Source organism: Hemiscyllium ocellatum, chromosome 5 (genome assembly GCF_020745735.1).
Source record: "Hemiscyllium ocellatum isolate sHemOce1 chromosome 5, sHemOce1.pat.X.cur, whole genome shotgun sequence".
In the NCBI taxonomy this organism is placed as follows: domain Eukaryota; kingdom Metazoa; phylum Chordata; class Chondrichthyes; order Orectolobiformes; family Hemiscylliidae; genus Hemiscyllium; species Hemiscyllium ocellatum.
The window spans coordinates 76,573,648-76,591,332 of record NC_083405.1 but is presented as its reverse complement, the minus strand read 5'-3'; the positions used below and the strand labels follow the sequence as shown (position 1 = coordinate 76,591,332).

The 17,685-nt window shown below is 38.7% G+C and overlaps 1 protein-coding gene across 4 annotated transcripts in view; it reads left to right on the top strand.

Annotated features, from left to right (window-relative positions):
• Positions 1–17,685, top strand: part of LOC132815748 (serine/threonine-protein phosphatase 6 regulatory ankyrin repeat subunit A) — a 196,115-nt gene that overhangs the window by 138,347 nt on the left and 40,083 nt on the right. For all 4 annotated transcript variants that reach the window (XR_009644702.1, XM_060824871.1, XM_060824872.1 and 1 more), the window contains exons 11-14: positions 3,259–3,341; positions 6,035–6,098; positions 7,238–7,306; positions 12,838–12,978. Coding sequence is in view for 3 of the 4 variants with exons in the window: in XM_060824871.1 (XP_060680854.1) it covers positions 3,259–3,341; positions 6,035–6,098; positions 7,238–7,306; positions 12,838–12,978 (357 nt within the window). In the remaining variant the exon portion in view is untranslated. The remainder of the gene's footprint in view (positions 1–3,258; positions 3,342–6,034; positions 6,099–7,237; positions 7,307–12,837; positions 12,979–17,685) is intronic.

The window sequence follows — 17,685 nt, the reverse complement described above, 5'->3', positions numbered from 1 at the left end:
TTCAAGTACAAAAATAGAAATTGCTAGAAAGATTTAGCAGGTCTGGCAGCATCTTTTTATTTATAGAATCCTGACAGGATAGAAACAGGCCATTTGGCCCAACAAGTCCAAACCACCCCTCCAAAGAGTAACCCATCCAAACCCCTACTACTCTACGTTTCCCCTGACTAATGCACTTAAGCTACACATCTCTGAACACTGGGCAATTTAGCATGGTCAATTCACCTAACATGCACATCTTTGGACTGTGGGAGGAAACCAGAGCATCCAGAGAAAGACCATGCAGACAGGGGAAACTCCACACAGAAAGCCACCAGAGGCTTGAATCAACCCAGGTCCCTGGCAATGTGAGGCTTCAGTGCTGACCATTGAGCCATTGTGCTATCCTATGGAGAGAAATCAGTGTGAACATTTTGGATCGAGTAACCCTTCCTCAGAACTTCAAATTCTTCTCCAAGCCACTCAGTATATTGCCGTTCCTTCACTGTTGCTGTGTGAAAATCATGGAATTCCCTCTGTGGGTAAACCCACAGCAAGTGGACTGGAGCGGTTCAAGAAAGCAGCTCATCACCACCATTTCTCGGGCAACTAGGGATGGGCAATAAATGCTGGCCAGCCAGCAATGCCCAATTTCCCATAAATGAATAAAGAAAAACAAAACATTTGATCAAAGTTATAGGCTCTGGGAAAGTTTTTAAAGATTTAATAAAGGAAAGGAGAGATTTGGAAAGCACCTCCAGAAAATGGAGCTGGCACTTTGAAGGCTCTTCCATCTAATGTTGGGGGTAAATTTAATACAAATACATAGAACATGTTAGTCTCAGTTTATCTAACCGATCATTCATTAATCCAAAATGTCTGTAAAATGTTGTAAGTAGAGTCAAAACAAAAGGGAGAGCTATTAAATATGGGATTGGTTAGCTCATTTGGCTGGATGACCGATTTGCGATACAGAGTGATATCAACAGCGCAGGTTCAGTTTCCACACTGGCTGTTACCATGAACATCTCACCATCCCAAACTCTCCCCTCACCTGAGATGAGGTGGCTCTCAGATTAAATCACCCCTAGTTGCCTCTCTTTAAAGAGAGAGCAGCTGTATAGTCCTCAGACTGTAGTGACTTTAATATGGGAAATGATAAATGGTCAGTGATAGGAATGGATAGAGAGTATAAACCTAAAAGTCAAACAACAGATGAAACTGGAGTTTATACTGAGTAAAAGGATAAAATTAGAGGCTTTGTATGTGAATACTTGTGGGACATGAAGCGGAACTGATGAACTGAGTATGCAAAGAGAAATGAGTAAGCACATTCTGATAGCCATTACAGCAACGGATGGAGGTGGACATGAATAAGGACCTGAATCTTGATGGATAAAGGACATTTAGGAATTATAGGAAAGGAAGTAAAGAGTGTGTGGTGCTGGAAAAGCACAGCAGGTCAGGCAACATCCGAGGATGAGGAGAATTGGCATTTCGGGCATCAGCCCTTCATCAGGAATTCAGGCATAAGCCTGCTTGAATGCTGCCTGACCTGTGCTTTTCCAGCACCACACTCTCGACTCAGATCTCTGGCACATGCAGTCCTCACTTTCTCCTAAGTAAAGATCGTGGGGTGGTTCTGGTACGTAGCATAATTGCAAGAATTGAACTCTTAAGTTCAGGAAATCAAGATATGGAAACAGATGAGAAATGATAAAGGCAAGAAGTCACTGTTGGGCCATGAACAGAAACAATAAAGGAAGAAATGAGAGAGGCACAGCGATTGTCGTGGGAGACGCTATCTATGTATCAGTTGGAAAAGTCAGGCGAGCAAAGGTAGTCTAAATGAAGACTTATAGAATTTATTGAAGATAGCTTCTCAGAACAGCATGCTCAGTCGCTGACTGGAAAGCAGGCTATGCCAGGCCAGGTGTTGTACAGTGAGAGTGGATTAATTATTGATGCCACAGTGAAGGTGCTACTAAGTAATAGCAGCCATGACTGAATTTTGTATTCGGTTTGAATGAGCAAAGCGTGGGTGCAAGATTTTTTTAAAATTTCAATAAAAACAATTGAGAGCATGAAAGCAAAATTCAATGAAGTGAATTACCAAATTAAGTCAAAGGATAGGTTTATAGGAACAGTATCAGACATTTAAGGGGATTTCAGAATATAGAAAATAGATGCAATCCAACAGGTAAGAAAAGTTTCAAAGTACCAACCCACTTCCTATGCCAGGTGATTTAATTAAATGCTGAAAATGTGTTGCTGGAAAAGTGCAGCTGGTCAGGCAGCATCCAAGAAACAGGAAATTCGACGTTTCGGGCATAAGCCCTTCTTCATTCCTTGGATGCTGCCTGACCTGCTGCGCTTTTCCAGCAACACATTTTCAGCTCTGATCTCCAGCATCTGCAGACCTCACTTTCTCCTCGAAGAATTCATTAAATGATCAATTCTATGTTTCTGAAGTCAAAGATATTTGGAGGTACTATTTACTGAGGGTTGCTTGGACAACTATTTCTGCAAGGTTTATTACCCCTGAAGAAAAAAGTTACTTTTCAGAATTGTATATAAAAGTATCCATGGCACTTCATATATATTGATTTGTCAGCAATTGAGGCAGTAAGCAAGATGATCTAAGAACTGAATGCTGAGATTTCATTCCTCCACAGGTTGAGGACAAGTTGTTACTTCTCCAATTGTTTACTCAACACATAGCTAAGATTAATAATGTGCATTTAGTCATCCTTATTTTTCTGTTTTAATTTATATATTTTGCCAACATATATTTGATTTATTATTGTCACATGTACTTAGATACAGTGGAAAGTATTGTTCTACGTGCTAACCAGAGTAATCATATCTTGCATAAGTGCATCAGGGTAACAGAACAGAATACAAAATGTAGTGTTACAGCTACAGAGGTGTAGAGACAAATCAGAGCTAATATAAGCGGTCCATTCGTTAATCTGATAACAGCGGGAAAAAAGCTGTTCTTAAATCTGTTGTGTTTTCAAACTTTGTTTGCTATCTTTTGCCCAATAGAAGAGAGTGGCTAACTATTGGGATAGAGCAAAAAGTCAGTGTACAGTAATTTAAAGCATTTGTTGACACGATGGAATTTGATATTTGAATGGCAGTTTTTAATGCTGTAACTAATTCTGACTCTGCCAAAAAGATTGTTTTCTTGATTAGAATTTTGTATTTATTGATTCCATGAATAATGTGATGATGAATAACTTAAAGCACTTCACAATTCTGTTTCTTCCCCTCTAGTCGGGGTGTCCACGGAATGTTTCCACTACATCTAGCAGCCTTAAGTGGGTTTTCTGATTGCTGTCGAAAGTTATTGTCCTCAGGTATTTATAATTAATTTGGAACTAAAAGTTTAACTTTGTGATCATACCCTAGTGAGAATAATTATTTAGTCTCTACTCCCTGTCTGGCCATTCCCTGCTGCTGGCTCATGAAGCAAAGACATTTTGAGATACACCAGATATGGGGATAGAAATTCACCTCAGGCAGTGATGCAAAATATTAGATCCATAGCAAACAATATAATGTTTAATAAAATAATATTTAATTCCATTGGAGTACAGCCAGCACTTAACTAATAATGCCAGTTGTATGCTACTGCACAAGATGACTTTCTAACCCACGATCTGTGTGCATTACCATTTAGGGTCATAGAGATGTCCAGCACAGAAACAGACCCTTATGTCTAACCCGACCATGCCAACCAGATAACCTAAACTAATTTAGTCCCATTTGCCAGCACTTGACCCATATCCCTCCAAACCCTTCCTGTTCATGTACCCATCCAGATGCCTTTTAAATGGTGCAATTGGACTAGCCACCACCACTTCCTCTGGCAACTCATTCTATATATACACCACCTTCTGCGTGAAAATGTTACCCCTTAGGTCCCTTTTATATCTTTCCCCTCTCACCTTAAACCTATGCCCTCTAGTTCTGGACTCCCACACCCCAGGGAAAAGACTTTGTCTATTTATCTTATCCATGTCCCTCGTGATTTTATAAACCTCTATAAGGTCACCCCTCAGCCTCCAACGCTCAGGGGAAAACGGCCCAAGCCTATTCAGCCTCTCCCTATAGCTAAAATCCTCCAACCCTGGCAACATCCTTGTAAATATTCCCTGAACCCTTTCAGGTTCAGCAACATCCGATAGGAAGGAAACCAGAATTGCATGTAATATTCCAAAAGTGACCTAACTAATGTCCACCATAGCCACAACATGAACTCCCAACTCCTGTACTGAATACTCTGACCAATATAGGAAAGCAAACCAAACGCCGTCTTCACTATCCTATCTACCTGCGACTCTACTTTCAAGGAACTACGAACCTGAACTCCTTTGTTCAGCAACACTCTCTAGGACCTTACCATTAAGTGTAAGTCCTGCTCTGATTTGCTTTTCCAAAATGCAGCACCTCACATTTATCTAAATTAAACTCCATCTTCCACTCCTCAGCCCATTGGCCTACCTAATCCAGATCCCATTTCTTGAAAACAAAATTCCAATGCTCTTGTATCCTCCCCCTAAGGGGAGGCAAAGGCCTAGTGATTAATCCAGAGACGCAGGTAATGTTCCACAGACCCCGGGTACAAATCCCACCATGGCAAAAGATAGAATTTGAATTTAATAAGTATCTGGAATTAGGAATCTAATTGCGACATTGCCAGTTGTTAGGAAAACCCATCTGGTTCACTAATGTCCTTTAGGGAAGGAAATTGCCATCCTTACCTGGTCTGGCCTACATGTGATTCCAGACCCACAACAAAGTGGTTGACTCTCAGCTGCCCACTGGGCAATTGAAAAATAAAGAAATCACCTTGTTTATTTTTGTGTATTGGATCCTTAATTCTCTTTGTTTCAGCACACAATAGTTGATTCAAGAATGAACGGGTGATCATTTTATGGTGAAAAATCATGAACCAATCGAAACATCTGCACCTTTTACTATTACCTGATTTATCTTCCTTAGGCTTCCACACCCCAAAATTGCGTGCACTTTTTTGATTGTTATGTAACATAGAGATGGATTAAAATAAAAGATAAATACAAAGATAAAAAGTATGAGCAAATATGGCTGATTATTGTATGTAATGCAAATACTTAATGCATTTGAATTTCTTGTGTTATGTAAGCAAGTTAATGGACTGCAGGAACTTGGTATTATCACTTCCTTGCCATCATAAATTGGGGATTTCATGGAAATAATATCCTCAATTCCCGACTCAGGCGACTGACTGTGTGGAGTTTGCACGTTCTCCCCGTGTCAGCGTGGGTTTCCTCCGGGTGCTCCGGTTTCCTCCCACAGTCCAAAGATGTGCGGGTCAGGTGAATTGGCCATGCTAAATTGCCCGTAGTGTTAGGTAAGGGGTAAATGTAGGGGTATGGGTGGGTTTCGCTTCGGCGGGTCGGTGTGGACTTGTTGGGCCGAAGGGCCTGTTTCCACACTGTAAGTCTAATCTAATCTAATCTAATCTAATCTTGACTGGAACAATTATTGTATACTGATTACCTTAATATAAATAATTTTCTTTCTCAAGTTGAGACAAGTGATAACATCACTGCCCTAATCTCTCAATGTTCTAATAAAAGTTCTGTATCTTATATGTTGTGACATAATGTTAGATTATGTTAAGTGAATACAATTTGCAAACATGATCCCATACAGGGATGTAATTTTAAAGACTTGACATATGAATACTTCTACTTACGAACAGATGCTTTACATTGTCTTGCATTGTGTTCAACTTGCAAACAGACTCCAGAGCAGAACCCATTTGCAACTTGGGGACTGCTTGTACCAGACTATCAGTCGTGTATGGATAGGAGTTGTCACTTGATTGTTTCAAAGATTTGGTGTGGTCAATATTCTGTGTTGTTCAACAATACAAAAAAAAAATTACTTTCAGTTTGTTAAGTCTGCTTGCACTGGTTACAGCTTTAAAAATTCTAGTAATAGTTTGGCAGAATGGATGGGTTCCTTTTATAGCTTCACAAACATCTTATTCATTGCACAGGTTTTGATATAGACACCCCAGATGAATTTGGCAGGACCTGTCTTCATGCGGCTGCTGCTGGAGGGTGAGTAATGACCTTGTGCTCTTTGAGTCAATAGCACTGAACCCTCAACAGTACTGTCGTGATCATAATTATATCCCTATGCCTCTCAGAGCAGCAGTTGGAACCTACAAGTAACTAGCACCATTATCTGTGTGGGAGACTGGCTAATTACAATACATGACCTTGATCAGGAAAGCATTTATTAAGGCATCTTGTTATATACCATTTTGCTGTTTATTCCTGTTCAATACCTTTGCCATATTAGGAGGTTATACTTGCTCAAAAATAGTCTTAACCTTAAAGACATTGAAATTCATTCTGCAAATTCTAGAAATAGTCTGAATATCTTGTGAAAGGGTGGTTTCCCAATGACTGAGTTATTAAGTCACACATGAGTGTATCAAGCTATCGTTTTTGATCTCGGGTCTGTGCTCAACAGATTTTAACCAGAACAAAAATAGTTTGTTTTGTTGGCTGTAGTTCAAGAGGGACGTAGATAGAATTCCCACTCGTGATCTCAATTCAGTAATTCTTGCTGAGGGAATCACCCTGTCCTGATTTAATTATGGATATTGGCCATTTAGACAGAGTGCTTGTTTGAACCTCATAGCAATTACAGCTAGGAAACAGACCATTCGGCCCCACCGGTCCATATGTTCTGTCATTAAAGATCTGTGTATATTTACTGCAAAAATCCCTCTGTTACAACCTAGCATTGAGGCTGCTTTAATGTGGAGTATAATTATTGCCATTTACTATATTCAAAATGCCATCCTGTTCGTATTTAACAATACTGATTCCATGTCCCAAGTTTAGGTCATCTGATTTAATCAATGTCATGTCTTTTGAGTAGTTAACAAAGTTCTTCTCTTGCTAATATTTGTAAGTTTGATCCCATAGAGCTGTATCCCATCAGGGAGGAAAGGGTGTTTCGAAACCTATTAGACCTGTAAGTCTTAGAAGAAAGGGATGCTTTAGTGACGTTCTTTTTCCCTAGAATCCTAATGTAATAATTGGTAATGGCAGCACAGGCAACTGTGAAACTTGCTAGAAACAATTGTGCTTATACAGTTAATGATTGTTATTTAAAGTGCGATCAGTATGTGTGCGGAATTTGAATATAGTTTTACAACTTAGTTTTGCTGTATATTATTTTCCAGAAATCTGGAATGTTTGAATCTGTTGCTTAATAGTGGAGCTGATTTCAACAAAAAAGATAAATTTGGACGGTAAGAGATGAAACTGATTTCTAGAATAATTCATTAAGCAGCTAAGTGTAGAATTTAGAATTCATATAAAGGACTTTTCCAGGAAAAGATTATGTAGGTGTGTCTGCCTCATTATAGCTACCCGATCTTACGTTTGGTTCAAATTTCCTCATACTGCGTTTTATTTTTGGTTTCTTTTTACATTCAAATGAACTGAAATTGCTGTTAGCATGGGACTTTAGGTCCTATTTGCTAATACTGTTTTGCTGGGCTATTTTCATAAGATCTTAGTGGCACCTCTCTGTAATTCTGTTTATTTTAGTACATTGTGACACACTTTTAATTCAGGTGGTCTTATTGTCCTGAAGTTAGGTTTTCTGCTTCACAGAAGAAAACTTGATATTCCTTTACATTCATGATCACCCATTTAATACTAGTATACTCAATGTATTACAAGTGCTTCTGGCTCTTCAGAAGAGGGCTTGTGATTTTGTTTCCCTCAAGAATAAATGAAAGGAAATATTAGAACTTCTGAATATGATGCTTGAAGTCATGACTGCTTGACACATAAGGCACATCTTTTGCAATGGAATTTTCCCAGTATTTCCAGTTCTCTGTCACATACATTAAACTGTTTACAGCAAGATATAAAGAAATTAAATATATCTGTGTATAATATTTAGGTTGCTATGTAACTGTTCTTTGAAAATTGCACACACATTGACGTCAGATGTAGTGTCCAGATCTTTGCTTGTATAGAGGAAACAAATCAGTGTCTTTCATGACTTTATTATCTCAGCTGCTATGAGGACAGGATGATTCCCAGTTATCAGCAAAAATATCTTCCTCCTTTACTTGAAACAAGTGTAATTTATTAAGAACCTTAGTTCTGTTTTTCTGCATGGTTCTGTCATAAGTAGAAATTGGTCAGATGAGCAAGAACATTTGACTATCAGCCTTCCTCTTTTTGTTTTAATTGCATAGTTCTCTATCAGACATCAGTTTTCTCATTTCCTTGTTTTTTTTGTTTGTTTCCTTCAAATTTCAAATAAGTTGACATTACTGCTAGTATGTGTCATACTACTACTTTTCAAAAGAGTTTGGGTGTTTTATTAATTGTCTCATTTGCCTACTGGAGTCCTCATCTTGTGATTTGATTTAAGTATGGAATCATGTATCTCATTTTTTCTGTTACATTTGATCAGTCACCTATGTAGTTAAGGTTTGCTGAATTGATTTCCCTTATATCAAAATCTGATTTTATACCACACCGCCCCTCTTCTACTTCACTGCAATGATTTAAAGGGCCATCGTTGCTTTACACATGCACAACTGCATAGCTATTCAACTCCTTCCGAGCATGGGCCTTCATTCAATTTATTTCTCTTGCCTATAATCCCTCCTGCTTTCAATGTCCAGAGAGACAGATTACCCGTGCTCTCATCCTGCACCCAGGAATGGTAGACTCCCCTTGAGCTTGAGGCAAGAAAGCGACTAAGATTGAAAAGATGAGAGGTCTGGGACCTGTGCAGGAGACCTGATAACTAAATACCAAAATAGGAGAAGATCAACTGACTGTAATGATGTATACTTGCTAGTTATTTTCCTCACCATGGTAATTCTGACCTTTTGTAATTTTCACAAATGACATTTAATCAATACACAAGTCCATCATCTGAGTACATCTCTCCATGTTCTCTCAATAAGGAATTACAAATGTAATATACAATTTAATTTCTCCCCGTTCTTACACAGTTGAGGAAGAACTGGAAAAAACATTATACCTAAGAATATTTTTTTCAAAATAAGTGAATGCTGATTTTTGTTTTAGATAGTGTGGAAACAGGCCCTTCGGCCCAACAAGTCCACACCAACCCACTGAAGCGCAACCCACCCAGACTCCATTCTCCTACATTTACCCCTTCACCTAACACTACGCGCAATTTAGCTCGGCCAATTCACCTCACCTGCACATTTTTGGACTGTGGGAGGAACCCGGAGGAAACCCACGCAGACGCTAGGAGAACATGCAAACTCCACATAGTCAGTCGCCTGAGGCGGGAATTGAACCCGGGTCTCTGGCACTGTGAGGCAGCAGTGCTGACCACTGTGCCACCGTGCTGCCCACTTTGTTACATATCCCATTGATATTTATAAACTATTTATTTGAAATTATTTATTACATTTGGTATACTTTATCATTCTCTGCACTTGCTTCTTTGACATCCATTTTGAATGAATTGATAGTTCTGTAATCACTTAATTATTAATAACAACTAATTTCATTTCATGCAATCTGATGACTGAATGAAATTTATTTAAAGGAAGATGAGGAAAGAAATTAAGATTATCTTTCACAGGTGTGAAAAAAATCAGATCTAAAAAAACTATATTTTTTATTCACTCATGGTATGTGAGCATTACTGGCTGGCCAGCATTTATTGCCTGTCCCAGCTGCCCATGAGAAAAACATAATGAGCTGCATTCTTGAATTGCTATAGTGTCTGTCCTGTTAGTTAGACCCACAATGCTATTAGAGAGGGAATTCCAGAACTTTGACCCAGTGACAGGAGTCAGGATAGTGAGTGGGTTGGTGGGGAACTTGCAGGTGGTGGTGTTCCCATATAATCTGCTGACTTTGCCCTTCTGGATGGTAATGGTCATGGGTATTTATGGAGCCATCACTTTTTCTGTTAATTCACAGTTGAATGTGTCAGGCAATCTGGACTTGAGGATTCATGACACAATTAAAAGATGAAATTTGAGTCTCTTTGTTTATATATGCCATGACTATGCGAGAGGGATAAATTATTAGCATGGGAATCTGAACAATAAACCATGGCAGGATTTAAGGACCGGATTAATTCCTGTTAGTTAAAAGAAGATGGGACCATTAGTTTATTATTCATTTTTGATAAAAGTTTAGCAAGGAATGTGAAATGAGGTAAAATATTACAAAGTTGCTATAAGTAAATACCTAATAATATTCCTTACCCTGAGTTCATACCCTCCGAGACAATCTTACATAGGGAAACAACCTTTCAGTATGGGGGCAGCACAGTGGCTCAGTGGTTAGCACTACTGCCTCACAGCACCAGGTATCTGGTTCCCACCTCGGGTGAATGAGAGTTTGCACATTCTCCCTGTGTCTGTGTGGGTTTTCTCCGGGTGCTCTGGTTTCCTCTCACAATCCAAAAGTGTGTAGGTCAGGTGAATTGATCATGCTACATTGTCCGTCATGTTAGGTGCATCAGTCAGTGGTAAATATGGGATAGGGGAATGGGTCTGGGTGGGTTACTCTTCGGAGGGTTGGTGTGGACTTGTTAGGCTAAAAAGGCCTGTTTCCATACTGTAGGGAATCTAATCAGCACCTACCCTGTCAAGCCCTTCTAAGAATCTTGTATGTTTCAATAATGTTGCGTCACATTCTTCTAACCTCCAATAAGTACAGGCCCATCCTACTCAACTGCTCCTCATAAGAAAACTTATTCGACCTTCTTTAGACTGCCTGTAATAGCCGCCTAAGTTCAGTAGATAAAGGGACTGAAGCTAGGGACAGTAACTTTTGCTATGGTCTAACTACTACCTATAGTTTTAGCAATCCATTTCAGATAGTGTTTTTTTTTTAATACCTATCCTGCTAAAATGTACAATTTCGCATTTTCCCACATTGTACTCTATTTACTAAGTCTTTGTCCACTCACCAAGCCTACCTTTATCCCTTTGTCAACTTCTCCTGTCTTCTTCACAAATTTCTTTCCTATCTATCTTTGAATAACAGCAGATATAGCAGCCACTTCTTAGTTCTTTACTCCAAATCATTTATACAAGTTGTAGAATTGAGGCCCCAGCACTGGCCCCTGTGGTGCATCGGTTATTAGAACTTTCCAACCAGAAAATGATCCATTTATGCCTCCTGTCTGTTTCCTGTTAACTAGTCAATCTCTTATATGTACAAGTATATTACCCCTTAAATCATGAGCTTTATTTTCTATAATGATCTTTGTTGTTAGCACTTTATCAAATGCCTTTTGAAAATCTAAATACAGTACACTAAATTCAGTGCCTTCCATTCACAGCATGTTACTCCTTCAAAGAACTCCTATACATTGGTTAAACCTGATTTCCCTTTCATGAAAGGTATATAGTTTTAGTATTCAGGCCCGAATGAATATCATCCTGCAGCCATAATAGCTGTTAACTCATACTACTTTGCCTTGATTTGTACTATCAGTTTATCTGTTCTGTTTTGATCGCACATTCAATTACAGAATTTTAAGTTTTATTCTTTTGTTATTTTTCATACTTGAAGTTTTACTTGCTGAGTTACTCTTAGATCTATACTCTCTATCCCTTCCTGTCCTACTTTGTAAATTTCCCACATTAATAGCTTATTCTCTTAGCTTGTCTGTACTCTTTGATTTACCCCATTTTCCCAAATTTCCTCCCTTGTTTCATAGTCTTAGACACATCTCTTAGGTTCCACTCTCAACTTTTGCTGCTGCAAGGAAAACAACCCCAGCCTACCCAATCTTTCCTCTTAACTCAGACCCTGTAGCCCTGGCAACATCTTGGTAAATCTCCTCTGCACCCTCTCTTGTTCAATCACATGAAGCTACTATCCCAAGTTTCTCTCATTTGCAATGTTCATGAAGCTGCTGGCCCCACTCTCCCTCATTGTATTTATGAAACTACTTCCAAGACCCATTACGCAAAACTCTGTGCTTGCTTTCTCATGCAATGAGATGCCATTATGACAGAAGTCTTACTTGAAAGGGTTCAGAAAAGATTTACAAGGATGTTGCCAGGGTTGGAGGATTTGAGCTATAGGGAGAGGCTCAACAGGCTGGGGCTGTTTTCCCTGCAGAGGCTGAGGACTGACCTTATAGAGGTTTACAAAATTATGAGGGGCATGGATAGGGTAATTAGGCAAAGTCTTTTCCCTGAGTCCAGAGGGCATAGGTTTAGGGTGAGAGGGGAAAGATACAAAAGAGACCTAAGAGGCAACGTTTTCACGCAGAGGGTGGTACAGGTATGGAATGAGCTGCCAGAGGAAGTGGTGGAGGCTGGTACAATTGGAACATTTAAGAGGCATCTGGATGGGTATATAAATAGGAACGGTTTGGAGGGATATGGGCCGGGTGCTGGCAGATGGGACTAGATTGGGTTGGAATATCTGGTTGGTATGGACGGGTTGGATCGAAGGGTCTGTTTCCATGCTGTACATCTCTATAACTCTTAAGTACAGTCGTTAATTCATGATAGAGTTAAGCTAAGCTGATGGTATTTAAATGTTGCACATGCCTGCTACTAAATTGTGTAATAACACCTCTGAACAGGTTGATAAGAAAAATAGGTTAAATAAACATTTTAACTGCTTACTTGGACAAGGTGTTTGACAAGAGCTGTATCCAAACAAAAATCACTGCCTTCATGAAAAAGTAATAAAACAAAAATATGACAAGGCAGTTAATAGAACTTTAAATCATGATGTAGCTAAAAATAATAACCAAGTAAAAAGATATTTATTGATTTTTTTCTATTCTTGTAAGGACCTCACTGCATTATGCTGCTGCGAACTGCAACTACCAGTGCCTGTTTGCTCTTGTGGGATCTGGAGCCAGTGTAAATGACCTTGATGAAAGAGGTTGCACACCACTTCACTATGCAGCAGCGTCGGATACAGATGGAAAGTAAGTAATGGCAGGCAAATTGGAAATGGTAGGAAATTGGCGGTGACCTAGCCTTATTGATCCTTATTTGTATACAGAGGAACCTTGATAATCTAATGGACACGGGTGGGAAGTATTTTGTATGGTTAATTGAATCCTGGATAATCGAATGCTGGATAACAGTTTAGCCAAGCATCGGGACCTTGTGATTTTGCCGGATAATCCAACATTCGGATAATCAAATGCCAGATAATCGAGGTTCCACTTGAGGCAGCAATTATTCACTCCCTGCAGAGGGTGAGGGGTGACCTTATAGAGGTTTACAAAATTATGAGGGGCATGGATAGGGTAAATGGGCAAAGTCTTTTCCCTGAGTCCAGACGAGAGGGCATAGGTTTAGGGTGAGAGGGGAAAGATATAGAAGAGACCCCTACCCCTCCCCAAAACATACATTAACGCTACCAGTTTTATAAATGTTGAGCATTTTTGAATGCAAGTTAAAAATTTGAAAATATGTTTGCAAAGTTATTTTTTGAAGGTTTATATAATTTTTAACTGATGGATCTTTGGAAGGGACAAGTCAAGGTTAAACAATGTCATTTTCTTTCTTTTTCCTCGAAGTATTTTGAATTCCATCTCTTTTCATTTAAGTTTAGTTGCTTGGATTGTGGGTTTGTGCAACACAGCAATTCAAAGGGAAAATGGAACGTACAATGATAACATTTTATAGCAGAAATTGTTTGGATAATTTGAACTACAATGATACTGAGATATCAGACTATGTTCTTAATGATCTTGAGCTCCCAGATTGATCAGTTATTAAATATTTCATTGTGATTGGTAAAGGTTATCCAGCTTGAACTCATTTTTTTTTGCCAAATGTGGAAAACAACTCGATGCTTAGCCCCATTATCTTTCCTTTTTTCTGAATACTTTATAATGTATTCAAATATTGCCCCACATCACTTAAAACACAATTGTATTTAAGAATGTTCTGTGTGCTAACACCTTTAAAAAATGCACAAGTACTCCTTTGCTTCTTTTATTTTGCTGTTTAGATAGATAATAAAATCTGTTCATTGGACTATTTATTATCAAAATGTCTTGAGCATCTCTAACATAATTTCTCTTATATTTCTGTTAATATTTCAAAGCCTCTCTTTCTAGTATCCTAGAACAGACCTCTAATATGTCCTTTCCATGCTATTGATATCCTTACTAAGGCAGATGGCCCAGATCTTTAAATCTCCAGATAATTGGAGACTGGATACACCTGAACAGATTATCAATTTATCATGTCTTTCATTTGAAAGTTTATGTATCTGAACCCTTAAATCTCCGTTTTGTCTTTTAACAGTTATGCCATTTAGATTATAATTCCTTAATTTCTGAAAGTACATTACTTCATATTTCTCTGCATAGTATTTCATCTGACCTCTTATCAACTAATCCTCCCAATTTGTAAAATAATTTGAAAAATTAACCTTAAATTAACCCATCAATAATAACAGATGAACAAAATAATTCACCTTCATTTTTGAGTTTTTTTTGTCTTCCTGTTGTCACGAGGCACTCCTTTTTTTTGGCAATTTGTGTTTTTATGGGCAGCTGTTAATAGATTAGATTACATTACATTACTTAGTGTGGAAACAGGCCCTTCGGCCCAACAAGTCTACACCCACCCTCCGAAGAGCAACCCACGCAGACTTACTCCCCTATATTTACCCCTTCATCTAACGGACAATTTAGCATGGCCAATTTACCTAACCTGCACATTTTTTTTTTGGACTGTGGGAGGAAACCAGAGCACCTGGAGGAAACCCACACAGACACTGGGAGAATGTGCAAACTCCACACACACAGTTGCCTGAGGCAGGAATTGAACCTGGGTCTCTGGCGCTATGAGGCAGCAGTGCTAGCCACCATGCCGCCCTCAATAGTTTGGAGGTCTGCACTTTTCCACTCTTTTTTCCTACCATTTTAAATATCTTGTCATGTGTACTTCCCAAACATGTAGAAATTATTTCATTATTTATATTGTACTTTTTTCTTTAACTCAAAACGTCTTCAAAATGTGTGGTTTACTGTTTTGTATTTGAAAATACTGAATGCTTGATTGAACATCTTGTCTAAAGTACAACAGAGATTTGCAAATAGTTATTGTGCAAACTACAGTATTTTTTAATTGAAAGTCAGTTTCAGTTCAACGCAAAATATCATGCTTGTACTAGGACAGTTCAAACTGACTCCTAAATGAGATTTTAGGATGCCTGGGAGCAATGTACCAAGTTGGTTTTACATTTCGCATTTTCTAATTGCCTCTTCAAAAGTTCCTGTAGATAAACCAGCAGTTTGATTTGACTTTCTGTAAGATAATAGCTACTTTGTATGCAAGCTGGGTTTTAAGGATGATTTTATGCTGGAGTTGTGGAAATGGTAGTTTTGTGAGTATTGATGTCTTATTGTGAAATCTGTCTTTCTTGGTCCATAGAAATATTTGAAGCCCACCATTGTTATGACTGACTGAGTCATTTGCTTTATTGCTGTTAGCTTACTGTATTATATATCAATGTTTTGAACTGCTTTTATTATGACTCCAGCAACATAATTTTAACTCCCTTTCTTAAACATTAACTCCAAAATGTAAATGTATTTTACCACACAAATTGTGAGGTGAATGACAAGTTTCCTTTTGACTGTTCGTTTGTTAACTTGCTAGTTGTAAAGCAACTTCAAAAGGCCAGCTTAATTTATGTTTAAAATTAGATGATTGAATTGTTTTTCAAGAAATGGGTTTTAAGAGTTCAAGAACAAAATGCTTGCATTTGACATCTGAGTACATAAAGTACTTCTAAGTCAGTAATAGCTTCCAAGTCTTCGTATCTGTCTTTTTGATAGGGGTTTGATTCTTGCTTTGGGGTTACTGATTGAAGTTTGCTAGAAATGTTGAAATGTTATACCAGTCCTTATATTGCCATCAGTACAAGATGATCATTAAAAGTCCAATAGGGAGTTCAAGTGAAGCATTTAGTAATAGTAGGGAGAGACTGAAATGATTGTATAGATGCATTTAAGAGGATTGAAAATAGGTTTAGATGGGAGGATTTGTGAATTGACCTGTGCAAGTTGAAGAGTGTGGTGCTGGAAAAGCACAGCCAGTCAGGCAGCATCCAAGGAGCAGGAGAATTGACATTTCATGCATAAGCTCTTCATTAGGAATGCTCAAAACGTCAACTCTCCTACTGCTTGGATATATCTGACCACCTGTGTTGTCCAGCACCACACTCTTGGACTCTGATCTCCTGCATCTGCTGTCCTCACTTACACATGTTGACCTGAATGATCTCTTTCTATACTATGTTACCTATCTAATTCAATGTAGGGCAACATGTTAGGTACAGTAGATTTATCAGTATTTCAAAAGTGTTTAACTTCAACCTCCTCATTCATTATTTCCGATGTGGCCTCAATGATGGTTTAAAACCAATTTGAGATTTCATTTGCTAAATCTTGCCTTCCCTTTCAAAATGTAGTTTCCACTTTGCTTACGGTTGAGTTTGCTTGGGTGAATTTCAATCTCCACCTCTGTAGCAAACAACAATAACAAGTTTTGTAGTCTTGTTTTTTAGAGATTAAAGCCCCATCTTGTGGAGGATAAAATAATAGCAGCTGTTCGTGAGCTAAGTACTTGAGGACAAGTCTGCAATATTAATGCGTATTGGGGTCGGTATTGGCTCAGGAATCAAAGATTGAAATTTGGTATACATCAATTCAGAGAAGAAGATAAGAAACCAGTCTTGTGTCTTGGGAAGACTGGAGGGTGTCATAGGAGCAGAAGTCAGAGAGTTGATCCCTGAGCATGTTCAGCCATTCTGTGAGATCATGACTGATCTGTGACTTAACTCTAATGTATCTTTCCCAAAGTGTGGTACCCTCACACACTCCATACACTGGGTGTAACCCATGCTTGGCTTTGTATCCTGCTTCAGAACAGGTCTCAAGAAAAGCTAACATAAACATGCAATGATGTAAGATTTATTTTATACCATTGTAGGCAATTAAAATCCAGGAGATTTGTGAATTTTATTCATAATGTCCCTGTTTTTTTTTGATAAATACTAATGATCTGGAAGTTATTTGTTGAAGATCTATGGCATTTATTTCTTTAAAGTAGAATGCAGCACTTATTCATTTCTTTATTTTACTGGACCGCTGATTTTCAGTGATGATGATTTTGTAAGTAGCTACTGATGTTTACTTCTGAGCTTGTCCTCATGACATGAAATGATTGCTGCTGTACACTTCCCTCAACACACCATACTTCAAAAGAACACAGCCCAGTAAGATGGAGACTGAGCTTTGTACCACTAAATCGCATGCCACAATAAAGTGATGACATCATATGAGTGTATCTTGATGGTGTATCAGACATCTGTAATGAGACTTCCTGTGCAACACCTGTGATTTATCAGAAAACCAGTTTATAGTTAAGTATGTGGGCGGCACAGTGGTTAGCACTGCTGCCTCACAGTGCCTGGAGACCCGGGTTCAATTCCCGACTCAGGCGACTGACTGTGTGGAGTTTGCACGTTCTCCCCGTGTCTGCGTGGGTTTCCTCCGGGTGCTCCGGTTTCCTCCCACAGTCCAAAGATGTGCAGGTTAGGTGAATTGGCCATGCTAAATTGCCCGTAGTGTTAGGTAAAGGGGTAAATTTAGGGGTATGGGTGG